The sequence below is a fragment of the Paramormyrops kingsleyae genome, chromosome 19 (assembly GCF_048594095.1).
Source record: "Paramormyrops kingsleyae isolate MSU_618 chromosome 19, PKINGS_0.4, whole genome shotgun sequence".
Taxonomy (NCBI): domain Eukaryota; kingdom Metazoa; phylum Chordata; class Actinopteri; order Osteoglossiformes; family Mormyridae; genus Paramormyrops; species Paramormyrops kingsleyae.
Window position 1 is genome coordinate 3,073,156 of NC_132815.1, and position 18,394 is coordinate 3,091,549.

Genomic DNA, 18,394 nt, shown 5'->3' on the forward strand with positions numbered 1-18,394 from the left:
CACGCACACACACACGCACACACGCACGCACGCACGCACACACGCACGCACACGCATGCATGCACACGCACACACAACCAATCCAAACTTTGAGGTACCTAGAAATTTCCATGCTTTTGGAAAAAAACATTTCCATTTAAATAACATCAGATTGATCATAAATACTGTGTAGACATTGTTAACGCTGTAAATGAGCATCATGGCTGGAAATGGCTGTTTTTAATGGAATATCTACATAGGTGTACAGAGGCCCATTATCAGCAGCAATTAGTCCTGTGTTCCAGTGGAATGTTGTGTTTGCTAATGCAAGTTTATCATTTGAAAAGGTTAACCGATTATTAGAAACCCTTTTATAATTATGTTAGCTCAGATGAATATTGTTCTGCTGACTAAAGAAGCAATAAAACTGGCCTCCTTTGGACTAGTTGAGTATCTGGAGCATCAGCAATTGTGGGTGTGATTACAAAATGGTCAGAAACAAAGAACTCTCTTCTGAAACTCGTCAGTCTCACTCTCAATCACTCTCTCGGGCAAATTTAAAGACATCGATTCACTTAAAATGCATCTTTGAGCTTGGGCTTAATTCCACGTGGACCTGGAGAAACCCCAGTCATTCCGCCCTCTCCGTGTGCCGTACGGATGCCCACACCGTGCCTGGCACTCTGCCCGCCCCGCACGCTTACCTGGCAGACGTGCCGGAGGAGGCAGCAGGCGGTGGGGTCCAGCCGGCCGGCGGCGAGGACATGGCTCTGCACGGAAAGCAGGGCGCTGAGCAGCAGGCCGGCCGGCTGCGGCAGGCCGGCCTCGGGGGCCTCCGTCTCGGGCAGCCGCCTGGCCAGGGCCCGCAGGACGTCCAGGCAGGACCGGGAGCAGAGGCGGTCCGCGCGGGCCAGGTACGAGGGGAGGTCAGGGGACGGCGAGGGGAGGGCCAGCAGGCAGGAGAGAAGGCCGGCCAGGCCGGGGGCGCGCGCCGACGAGGCCGACAGCTCTGACGCCACTAGCCGCATGCCGTGCTGTAGCTGCAGGATGCCGGCCCGTAGGGGGCGCACCACGTCCGGGTACAGCGGGTACTCAGCCAGCAGCCTCTGCAGGAAGCTCTGCTGCGAGGCCTGCCACACCTGCTCCTCTCTCAGCAGCCCCGGCTGGGCCCCGGGCCCCTGCAGGGCCTCCAGCAGCCGGCCTAGCAGGGCCTGGATGGCGGCAGGCCGCCCGATGCTGCCCAGGTAGTGCTGCAGCTCCTGGTGCAGCCGGCCGTACTGCGATTCGCCGGGACGGAAGGCCTGCTTGCGGGACAGCTCGCTGATCTGCTCCTTCACCCTCTGCATGCGGATCCAAAGGTACCTGAAACCACGGAGACTGGCATCGTTAGTCACCGCTGCCGGGGACTGTGACTCCGGGAGTCCGGACGGCCTACAGACTGGCGCGGGGGGGGGCGACACGCACCGGACGCGGGGGTGCTGGAAGCAGTCGGTGGCGCTGCTCTCTTCCAGTTCGGCCCCAGTGAGCAGCTGAGAAGACAGGCTGCGGGCCTTCCATTCCTCCTCCAGCAGCGCGAGCTGAGGCACGGGGGAGAGAGTCACAGTCAGGAGTCACAGCAAAGCAAGACTCAAAGGGATTCTGACTTATACAAGAGCCGGCTTGGCTGCAGAGAGAAAGCAGAACAAATGACGGGCAGAGTAGGGATTTGTTTGGCCTGGATTCCGTTGGTGTTTTATAACAAAGTTTTCTTTGCTGAATCGCTGGACCCAATATTCTATATATATATATATATAAGGTGGTAATTCTCCAATTACTAATCCCAATATTCCTTTTTAAAGGTGGTAATTCCCCAATTACTAAGCACAATATTCTTTTTTAAGGTGGTAATTCCCCAATTACTAAGCACAATATTCTTTTTTAATGTGGTAATTCCCCAATTACTAAGCACAATATTCCTTTTTAAGGTGGTAATTCTTCAATTACTAAAACCAAGATTCATGCTGGTAGTTCTCCAGTTACTGGACCCAATTCTTAAGGTGGTACGTCTCCACTGGCCAGACCCATTTCTCTGTGTCTCTTTTCTGTGATGCAGTGCTGCCATTTTACTGCACACCTCATCTTTCTTGGGGCATGGGCCCCTCGGATGCACCCCCCCAGCAGATGGCAGTGACATGGCACCCCCCCCCCCAGCTGGCAGTGACATGGCACCCACCTCCTCCTGGCCGTAGCGGAGTTTGTAAGCCCGCTTCAGCGCCGGGTCGAAGATGGTCTGGGGCATCCACAGCTGGATCTGCAGCAAGCCCATACTGACCCAGAACACGCCGGACCGGGCCAGCTGCACTGGCTCCTTGCCGCAGTTCTGCGCATATTCCTGCAGGCAGGTCGCTGCCGTGGCAACAAAGCCCTCGGGCAGGGTGTGTGCCGGCGCCACCTGCAGTGAGGCCAGTACTTCCTGTGCGGCTCCTACAGGCTCCACCCCCTCAGTCAGGAGCTCACAGTGCTCTGTGTAGACCTCCTGGACACCAGGGGGCAGTATCTCTGTCAGCGACTGCAGTAACCGGCGCAGCACCAAGCCCTGCAGCCTGTGGTCTGCGCTCCTGTCAGAGGGAGGGGCCAGCGTCAGTGACTGCACCATTTAAACCTTTATTCTAAGCTGTCTGGTGCCAGCGGGCCGCTTACCTGAAGCTCGTCTGCGCAGTCAGGCCCATGTTGTCCCACAGCAAGGCGCTGAGCTCCTGTAGCTGCACCATCCTCTCCCTCCACTCCCCCAGGGTGACCCGGGAGGAGGAGAGCAGAGAGCAGCCTGAGGCGTCCCAGGCTGCCCCCGCCTCAGTGCCGGTCAGGACCCCCTGCACGCACCGGGACCACACAGCCCGACCCAGCATCGCCGGGCCCTGGAAGATGGCCAGACGTCAACATTGTTTTGCTCCCATGCATGTCAAATAGCTATATAGTAATAGAAACAGGAAGCACACACACACACACACACACACACACACACACACACACACACACACACACAACGCGACACACACCATGTCTGCAGAACTCAATAGTGTCTTCTTGATCTTCTGCTCTTCTGGACGAAGGGGATTCCAATCCAGCCAGCGCTCAGGGTCAGAGGTCACGCTGCTAGTCCAGCAGGCATCCAGAGTCTCAGACAGCAGCTCGCAGAACACAAACTGCAGCTCCTCCCCTGGCTGGGAGGACACATTACAGCTTAGTGGAAGCTTAAAGCTGAGTCACACAAAATTATACAAGTGAAACTGATCGAATGGCTGAGTAAGCCGACTGCGGGACGGCAGAGGGGTCCAGCGACTGACCCGTTCACAGTTGGCGAGGGCCCAGAGGGGAGCGAGCCGTCTGGCGTCGGTGGTGGCAGACTGCAGGCAGAAACGCTGGTGGTGGCTGAAGCGCTGAGACAAACTGCCCACCGAGTCCTTCATACTGAGAAGCAAGAGCAGTAAACAAGCAGGGTCAGCACAGCACATGCGAGATACAGTCACGGTGGGCAGGGAGCACGGAGGACGGGGCACGGACCGTCAGTGCCGTGTCGGTACGATGCAGGACAGACAGACACAATGGGCAAAGTAGAAATGTCAATCAGTTTAACCACAAGCTTTCAAAATGCAGGAGAAAAACCAGAGTACCCAGAATTCCATGCTACATAGGCAAAACGGTTAAATTCCACATAGAGTGGGAGGGATGGAGATCAAACACTCCCACAGTGAAGGTGTGAAGAGACACATTGATACCCACTGAGACACCATGGCACCCTGTCGTCGATCTGGACTTACACCCTACTGGAGATACGCATACCCTGAACGTTTGCGGGGTAAATCTGCCTCACATAAGGGTGATGCCCCACCCACCCACAGAAGCCCCACCCTACCCACCCCCCTGTGACCCCGGCCCCTGTGACCCCCCCCTGTGCCCGGCCCCTGTGCCCGCCCCCCCCATGCCCGTGAAGCCCAGCGCCAGCGTACCCGTGTGGCAGCTGCAGCAGGAGCGCAGTCAGCCTCAGCTGGCTCAGCAAGCCCAGCTCCTCCAGCAGCGGCCATAGCTGCCCCTGGCGGGACACGTGGCGTAGGAGCTCCTCACTGGGAGGGGCCCCGAGGCCCCCCTCGCCTGGCACGTGGCTGGGAAGGCCCAGCGAGGCCAGGATACTCCGCTGCCGCTCCACACAGGTCACCAGACGCTCCACCACACCTGCCATCAGGGGAGAGCCGTTAAGAGGGTGACAGCCACGCAGTAACACAGCCCACACATAGGGGGCGACAGCCACGCAGTAACACAGCCCACACATAGGGGGCGACAGCCACGCAGTAACACAGCCCACACATACGGGGTGACAGCCACGCAGTAACACAGCCCACACATAGGGGGCGACAGCCACGCAGTAACACAGCCCACACATAGGGGGCGACAGCCACGCAGTAACACAGCCCACACATAGGGGGCGACAGCCACGCAGTAACACAGCCCACACATAGGGGGCGACAGTCAAAAGACTGAAGCCCTTTTTCTCAGTGTCAGTATCAGTGCAGTTGCTGTGATTTGCCTTCGTGGGGCAGTATAGCGGAGCAAATTCATCTGGGGATGAACTGAAAGGAATGTACCAGAATGCTGTGGCTGCAGCTGGTGATTGGCCTGAAAGATCAGGCCCCAGGCCTGCACCAGGCCCCCCCGGGCGTCCGCCCCCAGCGCGGCACTGCGAAGGCGGGCCAGCTCCTGTGCCCCGATAGGCCGGCTGCCATCTAGCCGAAGGTCGCTCAGGTCCAGGGCCTTGCAGAGCCCCCCCAGCTGGGCGGCGTATTCGGCGACAGTCTGCAGCTGCGGGGCGGGATTGCAGTGTCTCACACTCCAGCGGCGACAGACATCCCATAGATGGGAAGCCATTAACAGGCGGCCCATTACCTTATAAGGTAACAGCTTTCCCAGTGCCTTCTGGATGCTCTTCAGAGCGGGGGCCACCAGACCCGGGCTGGATAAGCAGTTCTGGATCGCCGTGGATACCGCCTGCAGTTCTGGCTGACAGCTGGGAAATAGACGTGTTCGTTTGCCAAAGCAGAGCAACATACAAGCACCACATGAACAGCACATACAGCTAAGTGATGCTTACAAGGTTTAAAATGCCCAAGACACCATCTCTACTGGCTTCAAACAGCCCCTAACAGCAGCAGTGTGAGTTTAAACAGGACAGAGGCGGGGGGGGGGGGGGGGGGTCACTCTTACCCGGGATCCCCCAGCAGCAGCTGGGGCAGCCTGGACAGGAGGTGTTTCTGCACCCAGTGCCAGTGCAGGGACAGGATGGATATCGCCTTCGGGTCGGCGGTCAGGGAGCCGCTCACGTCCCAGAAGCGGTCCCGCCATCGCAGGAGCTGCAGCACCTAGGGGCGCAGTGGGAGGGAAACCGGAGACCCGGATCAGAGCCCGTGCCGGGTACCCGGGTGGAGCAGAGACCCGGGTCAGAGCCCGTGCATTTCAGCGCATGTCTTTGCCAGAGAAACGGCTTACGGCCAAGTCTGACTGACCTCGAACATCAGGTGGTCCGAGATGTAGGGCTGCCCCGTCTGCACAGCCTGGAGCACGAAGGAGTCCCACAGCTCGAAGAAGGTGCGCAGGTGGGCCAGAACGGGCAGCGGCAGGTGCCCAAAGTCCACCCTCCCTTTTGGCACATTGGTTCATACATTATTAGCATCTTTACATTAACCTCAAACCCATTTTCACCATTTTACCAGCAAAACTCTGGTCCCAGCTAAAGGGAACAGCGGCCGCCTCTGTGACAGCAATCAACAGGAGTGGCCTGTGATCTTAACTACGTCGCCGCCCTGCTGGCAGCTGTAACAGCAAGTAAACACCCAGCCATTCAATACAATCTAATTACAGGCTCTCAGTGGGGCAGTCCCAAAACTGCCCAATCACAGAAGTCCCCGGTGATATAAAGGACGCAGCAAACATCACACCACTTAACAGCTAAGCACAGGTGCGATAAACATACATCAGAGTGGTGACACCTGCTAAGCAGTTACTCATATGTGAATATCATCACTAAAACGGCAGGGTGAGGTTTGGGCGCGATCTGATCTCACACTGTCACACCGCGTCACACGGCTTCCTGACAGCATCTTCCAAAGCAGCGCTACGCTATTTGGAAATCTTGCCGATAAAATTCATTCGGTCCCCCACGATAAGACTTAGCAGGGTGACAGAGTAATTTCGCCGCACATTCACTAAAATTTCAAAATACATTGATATACCCAAAACACCGCGGCGTTACCGCACCCCAGCCGAGCCCAGGCCGTACGCGGCGTTACCGCACCCCAGCCGAGCCCAGGCCGTACGCGGCGTTACCGCACCCCAGCCGAGCCCAGGCCGTACGCGGCGTTACCGCACCCCAGCCGAGCCCAGGCCGTACGCGGCGTTACCGCACCCCAGCCGAGCCCAGGCCGTACGCGGCGTTACCGCACCCCAGCCGAGCCCAGGCCGTACGCGGCGTTACCGCACCCCAGCCGAGCCCAGGCCGTACGCGGCGTTACCGCACCCCAGCCGAGCCCAGGCCGTACGCGGCGTTACCGCACCCCAGCCGAGCCCAGGCCGTACGCGGCGTTACCGGGCCGCGGCAGAGCCCGCCAGCGGAGGGTCCCGTGCCTGGAGGAGGCCCCGTACCTTTGGAGAAGGCGGAGGCCAGCCTGAGGACGCTGTTGTGGGGCGTGGTCTTCATGGTGGACACACCTACAGCGGCCTGTTCCTCCCGGTCCGTCAGCAGGATTATCCTGCAGAGCCGTGCTGAAGGTTACATCCCGCTTCTGCAGCTCGATCCTCTATACCGTGGTACTAAAGTCATTCATACTCAGGTCTGATATTTTTACACCGGATTGTGGTGAGACCATGTGGTTCTCAGCCTCTGGTATGCGTTATGGATTTCTTGGTTTATTGGTCAATTGCTTTACTGATTAATAATTTCACAGGACCAGATGGTATCGTGACTATTTCCAGTTTTGTGGTGTTTTCCTCTTTGGTGTCTGAATAGACTAACAATGTGTTGCTTCGTCGTTTTGCTTTTATAATCAGTGTTTTGTTTGTTCTTTTAGCCTAGCTGTGGTGTATTTTTGTGTAACTCTTCCATCTGCGCACTTTACTTTGTAAACATCCAGTTAAGACCCCCTGCTGTAGTTTAGGACTGACTGCCCACCCAGGTAAGTGGGGCATCTTTACATTTTGGACAGGGGGGCAAGGCCGTCCCGTCCGCCGGCACCCACCTGTTAGCCACGGCGTTCAGGGCGTCCATGAACTCCATGTAACGGTCCTCGTCCTCAAAGCTGCAGGTGTTGGCTAAAATGTCCAGGTACTGCTTATTCCAGCGCATGTCCACCAGAATGCGGTAATCATCTGCATGGAGACAGGAACGAGACCAGCGCCGTCCAGTTAAGCTCTGGCCAAGGTGTGGTGGGGATGCTGTGTCCTGTGACATCATGGGGGCGGGGGGGTACCTGTGCTGTGAGGCTGCAGGAGCTCGGTCAGGTTCTTGCCCTTTTCGGTCAGCTTGCTGCAGAACACGGCCTTCAGGGCCCGAGTTCCTGCCTCCAGGCGGACAAGCGCTGTGTCTACAGAGGGGAACGGGCCCGAGAACCGGCGTCAAAGATGCACGAGGCCGCCCGTCCCGCCAGAACTGCGACAGCCTTCGACCTGTGGGGGCAGGACCTACCTGGAACGGCGCTGTAGCTCTTGGAGAGGTGTGAGAGCCAGCTACTCCGCAGCACCCAGTCCCCGTGCGACGCCCTCTCCGTCACCAGCTTGACGGCTGTGGGCAGCAGGCGGAGGGTGACCGCGGCCCCCTCCTCCTCCCCGGCACCGGCGAACACCTGACCATCCAGGGACGAGCCGCACTGCAGCGCCCTCTGCAGGTCACTCAGCGTCAGAGGACGACTCCTTCACACAAACACATGTGGAGGCCAAGTCACAAAGCCGCCCAGCTGCCGACTCCCTGTTACTCTCAGTATTATTAGTATACTAGTATGGAATACTAATAGCTGTTACCATAGGTGGTAAACTATACTGCTTTCTCTCAGGAGTAATTCAGCTTACTCTATAAGAGCTGCTGGCACTCAAACCAGCAACGTCCCTGTTGTGTTCCTGGCCACTATGCTGCCCGTTGCCCTTTACCATACACAGGGAAAACAGTGCCACACGACATGGGCCTGGACCTAAACACGTACTGGCGCACGGAGCCTCCTAGCCCAGCCCAGCACGTGATCTTTCTCACCTCTCCCCCTGCAGGCTGAGAGCGTTCAGGCAGAAGAGCAGCACCTGGCCGTCTCTCAGGACGGCAGAGAAGCAGGAATCCTCCGCAGAGAGCAGGGCGGGGGGGAGCCGGTCAGGCCAGACCCCGGCACAGAGCAGCCGGCGCCCCCAGCTGTCCACGTCCAGGGCAGACAGGTGCTTCTCGATGATCTCCAGCGCTTGCTGAAATCACAGTCAGCCTTGTTGGTCCACTTTCTTGAGATCATGGGTTTATGGGACTTGCACACTTTCTAACCACGTTTCAACTTAAATGCAGTGGAATATCTAAAATCTCAGCCCACATGTGAAACACCGGATACAAGCGCGAGCACTCCGGCAAAATCTTCTGCGCAGCGATACGATTGGTGTGTGGAATTCGGTAGAAGAAAATTGTTCCTATTAAACTGCTCACTACAAATTTTGTGGATTATCTTGAGTGACCGCATCATGATTTTTGGTAAGAGGAGGTGCTTCCACCGGACAGCATGTAAGAACTTAGAGCTGATGTTGGAGTCCAGCCCACATTGAACCGTGTCCCACGCCCAGGGTACCTTCTGATTAGCAGCACTGCGCTGGCTCTGGGAATAGACCTCCACACAGCCCTGTTCCACAGAGCTGAGGAGGTCCATCCCACGCTGCAACTGGCTGGACAGCAGGGCGGCGACGTGGAGCAGAGAGGTAAGTGAAGAGGCTGGAGAATCTGGACAGAGGAAGAAAGACCCACGGGCTGAGCTTCACACCCACAGCCGCGTTCAGGGAACCAAACACGTACATTATTTTAGACAGCTGACCCCAAATGGCAGCTTTGACCTCCGTGTGGATGGTGATGAGCAGGTCGCCCACACAGTCCCCGGTCACGCCGGCGGCCTGCAGCATGGTCTTCAGGTCCAGAAGGTCCCAGCCGCTGCCCTCGTGCTCCCCGGGGATGTAGATCTCCACCCCGCGGTTCCGCATGGCTCTGGAGATCTCGCCGTGGGCCGGGTCCATGGTGAGGAAGAGTCTGGAAAGAGGATGATCAGAGATGTGGTTTGGAGGGCAGCCGCCAGCGCAGAGTGGCCTCGTCGCCATGGTGACCACGGAAGGTGTCTGAATATTACATCCACCAATACGTTTGCACTCAGGTCAGATATAAACCTTCGGCCTCTTCATTTTTTTTTCCTCGATTGCCGAGGCCTGGTCACGTCACGCTTTGCGATGCACGCCGAGATCATGGTAAACATACAGTCTAAAAATACAGCTGATTGGTAGATGTAAAATCACAACAATCTGTGACTAACCAGTATTGTTTTCCTTAACTAAAAATCACATTTTTGTTTAAAAAAAAAAAAAAAAAAATGCATATAATTCAGGCTTTTACTAATAAAGTTTTATTTATTTATATTGTTTAAAATTACTTGGTAGTTTTTTCTGATAGTTCATCACTGCATTCTTAATGAATCCAGGAGATACAGCTGGGGGTCGGAAGGATGGGGGCCGACCTGAAGTTGGGGTGGGGTGTGACGCAGGGGGTGGTGCCGTCGATTACGCCGCGCTCGCTTAAGGTCAGGCTGCCCCCGGGTTCCAGCAGCGCGTTCAAGCGGTCCAGAACTGAGGGGCTTCACACAAGGAAGAGCCAATGAGACACGAGAGAGACACGAGGTACGAAAGATCAGGCCTGAAACATCGATAGCAGCACTGACCCACAATCCTCATGGAGCTCAGGAAAGGGTTTTATTACCGATTCCTTTGTTCATTTCCTAGAAATCTTTTAGTCTCCAAGGAAACGCAGCATTTGTGATGGCAGAAGCAGATCAGGCAGGAATGAGACTCAGTGACCTACCTGCAGAAGTTCACGTTGTCCATGAGCAGCCAGTCACCGGCCTGAAGAGCCTGGACCAACATGCCATCCAGCCACTCGAAGCCGCCCTGATTCCAGCCGTCCTGCATCTGGGCCAGCCGCTCCCGGAGCAGCGTGAAGTCCAGCAGCAGCTTGGACATGTCTGAGGGAAGCCAGACCAGGCATGACCATCAAGACCATGGAGATAAACCCAAAAAAACCCAAGTCGTCTTTAAGCTGAGACCAACGCCGAGCCCCGCGGTGACTCCACCTGCGAAAACCTTGAGTTTGGTATTGAGCTTCTGCAGCAGCGTGATGATGACCTCCAGCTTGTCGACGGCCTCCATGGTGACCAGCCCGTCTGGGCCCACCAGCCTCTCCTCCTTCAGCCACCGGCAGAAGACGCTCCAGTTCCTCAGCAGGAACTCGATGTCCTGCACCGCTCCCTCCAGCGTCATCAGGCCGCGGCGCGTCACCATGGCTACCACGTAGTCCACGCTCTCCAGAAGCTGCTGCCAGGGCCGCATGATGTCCACCTGGGAACGGGGACAAGTTCCTGAACTTCACCGCAAGGGGCCCAAAAACAGGGGCAGGTCAAGGATTTCTTAAGGTTGAGACATAAGTGGGGCCAACCCTATAATTAGCCAATGATTTGCTGTGAATTGATGATTGACAGGGGAGGGGGTACTCCAGGGGCCTATCAGCTTTCAGCTCCTGCCCCAGTGGCTCCACCCCTAACCAAAGACTCGAGACGGCCCAGAACGGCCAGCAGGCGGCCTCCTCCTACACGCTACCTGCTCGAAGCCCCCCAGCAGCTCGGTGGTGTCCATCGCGCTGTTCATGGCCATGACCCTGAGCCGGTGGCCGGCCAGCAGGGCCAGGAGACGCACCAGGCTCGTCTTGCCGCTCGCTGAGGGGCCCACAAGCACCGCCATCCAGCCCATCTCCACACACTTCATCAGCGACTCCAGGGGCCGCAGTGCCTGGTGGCTCACGGACAGGGGGGGTTCCAGGGCCACGGAAGGGCCCCCACTGCGCGGGAGGACCGAGTAACCCACCTAAGAGAGCCAGGAGAGAGGCGGGTCACAGCTAGGGGGGGCTCTGAGAGGCGGGTCACAGCAAGGGGGGGGCTCTGAGAGAGGCGGGTCACAGCTAGGGGGCGCTCTTGAGTCAACAATCACTGAGACAAGACCACAATGGAACACATTGTGAACGCTGGACTGACCTGAAGGTTAAGTGGTGTGACATGGAACTGCCGGGAACCGGTATAAGGCTCAAAGTCCTCACCGAAAACCTTCCTGAACGCAGAGACGACCTTCAAAGAAAAGAAAAATATGACAAATGAAATCACTGGTGTCATGTAGCTACTGACACACCGGCATATTGATGGAGGGTTAGGGTGAGCGGCGCTACCTGTGACTTGTCCGCCTCCGTCCGCATGCGGTCAGCGTACACCAGGCCCACGTGCTGGCCCGGGTTGTAGAAGCCTGGCGATTGGTCGGCCTGCATCAGCTGACACCAGCGGAACATGTCGCGCAGGTTGAACTCCCAGGGGCCGCCCCTCTGGCCCCACCTCCTCTCCAGTGCGACTTCTTGGACGAGCTGGGAGCAGGACGGTGAAGCAATCAGAAGAGCAGCTCTTGCTGCATTCAGACCGATGCTGATATTACAATCATTCATTAAAGTGTATTTTAATGCCTTGCATGGCCAGACTGACAGTGTAGAGACATTCTAGCCTAGTCAGCTAGTTGCTAACATTATAAAGTGTGATAAAAGCAGTTTAGATGTGTACAAATGTGCCAGTGGTCTCTTCGCGGGTTGGGAGACTCGCAGACTGCCTGGGCACAACACCATATAATATGCTGACGGACGCGTCCTTGTCGTGGGGGACGTCACCCCACCCGGCCAGGGCAGGTGCACAAGCCCAGTCAAGTTTATTTAATACGTTTTTATCTCCATATTTAGTCATGGGATTGGGCCGAGCTCTGAGGGCTTTGCCAGCAGGGGGCGCTGCATACCCGGTTGTTGAACTGCACCATTTTGGAGATGATGTGGTCATCTATGGAGGCAAACATGGAGCCACCGATGAATTCCATGTCCTCACTGGACAGCTGGTCCACATACACCTGGAGGAGGAACAGCGAGGTGATCATCAGCAGGACAGGGACACGGCGGCGACGCGACGGGAAGGTGAGCGCCTCGCATCAGCCCACCTGCGTGAACCTGTTGAGGAAGGACTTGGGCAGCCCCTTACGCCCCCCGCCCTGGGTGAAAGGGTTCTGGCAGCCGAAGATCTTCGTCTTCTCGTGCTGCACGTGGAAGCTCATGCCGAGCTCAGGGATGTATATCTCTGCACGGTGGTCGAAGCAGGCGTTCAGGCCTTCCAGGACAGACTGCGAGGCCAGGTTCAGCTGGAAGAGAAGACAAGACGTAAGCGTGTGTGTGTGTGTGTGTGTGTGTGTGTGTATGTGTGTGTGTGTTTTTAAGCAGGGGTTGAGGTGTGTGTACCTCATCGAGGACGATCCAGTGCCCAGCTTTCAGCCCAGCCAGCAGTGGTCCATCTCTCCATGCAAACTCTCCGCCTTTACCTCCCTCCACCGGCAGGTCGGTCCCAAACAGGTCGGTCACGTCCTGCTCACAGAACATCACCCTCAGTTGTCACCCCCCAGGATGGATTTTCATTGAGCTGCTTCCACACGGTAACTCGCGCAGGACATTACAGACCACGCTGCCTACAGGAGACATACGGTTTGCTCGGAGAGGTTGATCCGGACGAGATGGTGTCCGGACGCTCTGGCCAAGGCCGCCACCAGGCTGGTCTTTCCCACACCGGGAGAACCTTCCAGAAGGACAGGCCGCTGGAGCTTCAAGGCTCGGAGGACTCGCTGGGCGTTGATGGCGGTGGTTCCTGCTCCCAGGGCGTAGTCCAGCAGGTTCTGGGACTCAATCTCCGGACCTGTAAGAGAAATCCCCAAAATCTGACCCCCGGCACCAATCTCCTAGATCCTAACCAGAATACTAGTTCTGCGTTACACATAACCAGCAGTCCACTGAAGACTTCCAGGCTTTAGAGACCTGTGGTGATGTAGAACGGGTCGATGCCAAAGCAGTTCTCTCCCCACTGAGGCTCCCGCGACGAGACGACATCATAGACGCGGAAGGTTCCGGCATCTCGCTGGAGCCTGCTCTGCAGGAAGGCCAGGCAGGCGCGGCGATGGAGCAGTGCGCTCTCTGCGGAGGCTGCGGTGGTGCCTGAACACGCCATACACACGCATATTCACATGTGAACATTTACACGGAAACATACAGGGGAGGCCGGCTTAATTCAGCAAAAAATCTTGCAAATTTATAAAATATAGTCGGCAGAAGTTCATTCATTTTGATTAGTAATATATTGAAACCCAAACTATAGTTCTTAAAGCGCTGTTCTGGATTAAAAAGACTGATAAACAGTCTCAGCAAATGTAAAAACAGCAAAAAAGGCAAGAACAGAACTGAATGAGTCAAAAAAATTACAACATTTAATAAAAAGAAAATGTTTGAGGAAGATATATGCAGGTATGTTAAAGATTGCTTGTCAAAGTTATGAAACTAATAAATTTTTACAGAATTAAGTGAGTGTCCCAAGATGTGCGAGCACTGTACATACTATACATACTATACATACTGTACATACTGTACATACTGTACATACTATACATACTATAAATATGTTCACTGACTTTCTTCTCCCATACAAACACGAAGCAGTTTTGGCAGCCCAAATACTTTTATGTTTAACTGGAACCAGTTGAGGGATCACTGTTGCCAATTTTGCACACCAGAATTGTATACACCAGCAAAGGACTAAAACGAGCCAGCCGCTCACTCATCTGCCTTTCTATCTCCATCCACAGACTCACCGGAGCCGATCCCGTCGATGTACACGAGGCAGGCCGCGTGCACGAACGCCGTCACCGCGCCCAGGGCCGCCTGGCACTCCTCGCCCCCCTCCTGCGCGCAGACGCGGTTCATGAAGTACACCCAGGACAAGATGTCCCGCACGCTCAGGATGCAGCGCCTCCCGAAGTCCTGATTGGTCAGCCAGTCGATGAAGTCCAGCATCAAGGGAGCGACGTCCCTCCCTGCACCCAGGAGCAAAGGGGGCGGGGTTATCCCGACACCGTACCGGCTACTGCCAAGAACAGACTAAAAGCTTCCAGAAGGTGAGTCCTCACAGCCGACTACATTTACAGTCTGGTTAAGTGCCGGCAGACACTGCAAAGCCTTAGAGAAACGCAACATCAGTTCATTCATCCCTGGAGCCATGGCAGCGCAGGGCACCGGGGGACCATCGGCACACACAGACTCGAACCCTCAACCGCAGAGATATCAGGCAACAGCATTATCATCCTGGGCCCCTGACCCAGGCCCCCCCACTCGCGCTGACCTCACTCTCCTTCATGCCGCACCCGAGGCCACGCTTCATGTTTACTTTAAACCACCACATATAAAACATGGAGTTAAACACTAGGCTGAAGAAGCAGCATGCAGAAAGTGAATATGACCTTACGAATTGTGTCCATAAGTGTGATGGAAATTGGGGGGGGGGGGGGGGGGGGGGGGGCGCTTGGTCACATGACAACAAAGGCCAGCACACACCTCGGTGGTCCTGCAGGTCCAAGGAGAGACCAGGACACAGGTTGTGCTGGATGATCTTGACCAGGTCGCTTCGAGTGTTGCTCTGAGGGCACCAGATCTCAGTGAAGCGGTTTCTCAGCGCGGGTGATAGCTGCGGGGTGGGGGGGGGGCACAGAAAAGACACTCATGAAGCGGTGAGGAGCGACCCAGCACTTGTCTGAATTCCTCAACAGTGGAGGTAGGGGTGGGGGTGTCGCCTCGAACCCGGCTCACCTCCTTCTTCCCGAAATCGCCGCCGGGATTCATGGTGGCCAGCAGGCGGAACCGCGGCCCCGCTGTGATGAGCTCCACGTCGTCCTCGTCCCCGCTGCCCTTCTCGGCCAGAACCAGTGATTTCTCAGTCTCCAGCACGCTGCGGACACGGACAGCGCCATCAGCGGAAGGCCACTAGGGGGCGCCACACAGAGCTAAAGTGCATGGCAATGGGGCAGCCAGCTGTGTCGGCTGGGCCTCTACAGCGCGATAGGGGGGGGCAGGCTTGGCCGTCGCCCTGCTGTGTCGGCTCACCTGTTGAGTCTCTCCAGCACCGAGTCGTCTGCCAGTGAGATCTCATCCATCAGGAACAACCCGCCCTCCTTCATGGCCAAGACCAGGGGGCCGTCGTGCCACTCAAAGAGGCGAGTATCTTCGGCGCCCTCCTGTGGTAGGGAGGAGCTTTTACACCAGTTTATAATCACTAAGCCAGTGTTTGCCTATATTTAGGAAGAGCACTACCTCCTCCATCCCCGCGTGCCGCACTGGCCGAAGCCCGCCCAGGAAGTCCGACGTCTCCATGTGCAGGTGGCAGTTCAGGGAGTAGAACTTCTGTCCCGCCAGGGCAGCGAACAGCTGGCAGATGGTGGTCTTTCCACAGCTGAGCAGAAACCTCACATCAGCCTCACCTTGGTCATTTCCAGCTCAAGCTCTTCTCTACACGGCACATGCACTTGGAGGCAGGGGTGGCTGGAGCTTAAGGCGGAGCTTACCCAGTGTCTCCCACCAGCAGCACGGACTCGCCGAAGCGCAGTGCCCGTCCCACCAGCACGGCCAGCCTCCTCATGCCCTGAGTCCACACCACGTGACGGAACTCCTCGGGGACCTCCTCCAGACTCTCCACAAAGGGGCCTGCCAGTCAGGAGCAGACCAATGATGTAAGGGTTACGTTGGTGCCGGCGTGAGGGCTACCACAGAGGCAGGAGTGAACACACCAGCAGCATCTCGCTCTCAAAGCCACCATCTCATTTTAAGAAGAACCTACGCATATGTTCCCTGATGAAAAAGTTCTCTGCTATGCCTGACACCATGGTATATGTTTCAGTTCTCTGCTATACCTCAGACACCATGGTATATGTTTCAGTTCTCTGCTATACCTCAGACACCAAGGTATACGTTTCAGTTCTCTGCTATACCTCAGACACCATGGTATATGTTTCAGTTCTCTGCTATACCTCAGACACCATGGTATATGTTTCAGTTCTCTGCTATACCTCAGACACCATGGTATATGTTTCAGTTCTCTGCTATACCTCAGACACCATGGTATATGTTTCAGTTCTCTGCTATAACTCAGCACCTACACCAAACCATTCCGCAGGCACTGTTTTAAAGTACCGGAGGCCACCTCGGAAATTAAACGTTTCCATTTATAAAATTATTACCTAAGCTAAGGAAAAAGTCAAAGGCTTTTGGCAATGGTGAAATATTTAGTGGTCAACTACATTTGCTAAGAAAAATCCTTGGGCCCTTCCTATTAAAAGGGCAATTTCAGAGTGTCCACCACCAGGATTATTTTAACACTAATGTCTTTGTCAGAATGATTATTACAGCAAAACCTGAAGGTCTTTTAAGAGCCACACTCAGACAGCTGTGCACATCCTAGACGTACTTACTGAACTGCTTTTTCAGGCTCTGCTCTGAGAAAAGGGTACTGGGGTCGATCTTCCTCTTGAAGTGCTTCTCCAGGATGCCCTGAATGATGCCCACCTCCTCCATCTTCCTGACCCGCCCTGCCAGCAGCATGAACCCTGAACAAAACAAAACAATTCTTCAATTCCGGCTACAGAAACACATTTTTGTTCTGAGGAGTGATCAGCCTTAAGGACAAACCACTGGGCAAATTTGCCACACATGCGCCTGCCGCTCACCGTCGTCGGCCAGATGCTGCAGCCAGTCGTGGGAAGATCCTGCGTCGTCCTCTAGCCGGTACCGCTCGGCCCAGCGGAACAGATCCCTCAGGGTTATGAACCCATGCTTGCCGGCAAACACAGTGGACCCCCTGCGCAGCGACTGAACAGAGACGAGCACAGAAACGGTCTGAAACGCAGCAGCACGGGGAAAGCGCAGACCGGCGACGGGGCATGCGATGGGCAGCGGGCCCTACCTGCAGCTCCTGCATGACCTTGACCAGCTTGGCGCAGTATGAGGGCGGCAGGCAGCAGCGCTGGTGCAGGATGACCTCCAGCTCCGCGCTGGGCAGCTCGTCGAAGTGCAGCTCCACGAAGCGGTTCCGGAAAGCTCTGGACAGAACCTGCGGGCAGGACGCCGCCGTTTGAGAGCACCGCTCTGGGCCGCCGCGCGATGGCCATGCTGGACGCTGGGATGACGTACCTTTCTGCCCCCGTAAAGGCCTGGGGGGTTCTGGGTGGCAAACAACATGAAGCGGGGGTGCGCCCTGACCACCTCCTGGGTCTCAGCAATGAAGAGCTCGCGGTTGTCGTCCAGCAGCCTGTTCAGCGCCTCCAGCACGTCTGTGGGGGCCAGGTTGAGCTCATCCAGGATTATCCAGTAGCCTTTGCGCATGGCATCGATGAGCACGCCTGCAAGGCACACGGAGGGGGCACATTCACATACGTACCGGTGCTGGAATACCGGCACTAACGCGCGTCAAAACACACGCGCGCGTGCACCTACTCATCGCTGTGACAACATACAAGCTGAGGATAAAAATGCCAAAGCACTTAGATAAACGGTCAGCGAAACGCTGTGTAACTGCGGGTTGGAACTCGTGATCAGAAGGTTGCAGGTTCAAAACCCAATGTTGGGCAGAGGGATTGCACTCTTGCCCCCCTGAGCAAAGCCCTTAACCCCAAGGAACGGTCTTGCCCCGTTTATTCAATGTATGTTGCTTTGCAGCTATATAAATGTACGTACAAAATAAATATTACACTTTTTTTTTTTTTTTAAATACCAACCTGAGTTTACAAGCCCCCCCCCCCCCCCCGTCACCATGTTCAAATGCTGCTAACGGCATGCAGGGTACAGAGAAGGGGTGACAGCAGGAGACCGGTGACCGGCCGTGCTCCTGCCTGGGGGGTCACGTGTGGCAGAGCCACTACCTTCTCTGAAGACCAGCTTCCCCCGGCTGTCGGACGAGTAGCAGCCGATGTACTCCTGGATGTCCGTGTGCTCGTGGTTGTTGATCCTGACGCACTGGTTCCCCGTGGCGGCCGCCAGCCACCGGATCAGGCTGGTTTTGCCCACAGAGGTCTCCCCCTGGATCAGCACGGGATGCGTCCTGCCCAAAAGAAACATGGACTCTGTATAAGACTCAATTCATTTCTGCAGTACACTGCTATACTTCTGAAAAGACAGAACCTCAACATGCTCAACATGCTCAACATCTAAAGTCTAACATTTTTTTTCATACACTATGGTTCA

The 18,394-nt window shown here is 55.9% G+C and overlaps 1 protein-coding gene across 6 annotated transcripts in view; it reads right to left on the reverse strand.

Moving 5' to 3' along the window:
- Nucleotides 1–18,394, reverse strand: part of mdn1 (midasin AAA ATPase 1) — a 47,134-nt gene that overhangs the window by 18,101 nt on the left and 10,639 nt on the right. For all 6 annotated transcript variants that reach the window (XM_072702911.1, XM_072702910.1, XM_072702906.1 and 3 more), the window contains exons 24-63: nucleotides 18,073–18,251; nucleotides 17,345–17,553; nucleotides 17,118–17,264; nucleotides 16,882–17,023; nucleotides 16,627–16,761; nucleotides 15,724–15,862; nucleotides 15,473–15,611; nucleotides 15,266–15,396; nucleotides 14,972–15,110; nucleotides 14,720–14,849; nucleotides 13,981–14,202; nucleotides 13,154–13,330; nucleotides 12,826–13,034; nucleotides 12,587–12,709; nucleotides 12,292–12,489; nucleotides 12,097–12,204; nucleotides 11,492–11,680; nucleotides 11,304–11,393; nucleotides 10,873–11,136; nucleotides 10,350–10,614; nucleotides 10,082–10,241; nucleotides 9,741–9,857; nucleotides 9,054–9,262; nucleotides 8,814–8,962; nucleotides 8,246–8,445; nucleotides 7,688–7,911; nucleotides 7,473–7,586; nucleotides 7,242–7,371; nucleotides 6,649–6,755; nucleotides 5,514–5,647; nucleotides 5,215–5,369; nucleotides 4,897–5,017; nucleotides 4,599–4,812; nucleotides 3,966–4,188; nucleotides 3,303–3,426; nucleotides 3,015–3,179; nucleotides 2,659–2,873; nucleotides 2,192–2,576; nucleotides 1,444–1,556; nucleotides 684–1,341 (exon numbers count right to left, since the gene is read on the reverse strand). In XM_072702911.1, the coding sequence (XP_072559012.1) occupies nucleotides 684–1,341; nucleotides 1,444–1,556; nucleotides 2,192–2,576; nucleotides 2,659–2,873; nucleotides 3,015–3,179; nucleotides 3,303–3,426; nucleotides 3,966–4,188; nucleotides 4,599–4,812; nucleotides 4,897–5,017; nucleotides 5,215–5,369; nucleotides 5,514–5,647; nucleotides 6,649–6,755; nucleotides 7,242–7,371; nucleotides 7,473–7,586; nucleotides 7,688–7,911; nucleotides 8,246–8,445; nucleotides 8,814–8,962; nucleotides 9,054–9,262; nucleotides 9,741–9,857; nucleotides 10,082–10,241; nucleotides 10,350–10,614; nucleotides 10,873–11,136; nucleotides 11,304–11,393; nucleotides 11,492–11,680; nucleotides 12,097–12,204; nucleotides 12,292–12,489; nucleotides 12,587–12,709; nucleotides 12,826–13,034; nucleotides 13,154–13,330; nucleotides 13,981–14,202; nucleotides 14,720–14,849; nucleotides 14,972–15,110; nucleotides 15,266–15,396; nucleotides 15,473–15,611; nucleotides 15,724–15,862; nucleotides 16,627–16,761; nucleotides 16,882–17,023; nucleotides 17,118–17,264; nucleotides 17,345–17,553; nucleotides 18,073–18,251 (7,252 nt within the window). The remainder of the gene's footprint in view (nucleotides 1–683; nucleotides 1,342–1,443; nucleotides 1,557–2,191; nucleotides 2,577–2,658; nucleotides 2,874–3,014; nucleotides 3,180–3,302; nucleotides 3,427–3,965; nucleotides 4,189–4,598; nucleotides 4,813–4,896; nucleotides 5,018–5,214; nucleotides 5,370–5,513; nucleotides 5,648–6,648; nucleotides 6,756–7,241; nucleotides 7,372–7,472; nucleotides 7,587–7,687; nucleotides 7,912–8,245; nucleotides 8,446–8,813; nucleotides 8,963–9,053; nucleotides 9,263–9,740; nucleotides 9,858–10,081; nucleotides 10,242–10,349; nucleotides 10,615–10,872; nucleotides 11,137–11,303; nucleotides 11,394–11,491; nucleotides 11,681–12,096; nucleotides 12,205–12,291; nucleotides 12,490–12,586; nucleotides 12,710–12,825; nucleotides 13,035–13,153; nucleotides 13,331–13,980; nucleotides 14,203–14,719; nucleotides 14,850–14,971; nucleotides 15,111–15,265; nucleotides 15,397–15,472; nucleotides 15,612–15,723; nucleotides 15,863–16,626; nucleotides 16,762–16,881; nucleotides 17,024–17,117; nucleotides 17,265–17,344; nucleotides 17,554–18,072; nucleotides 18,252–18,394) is intronic.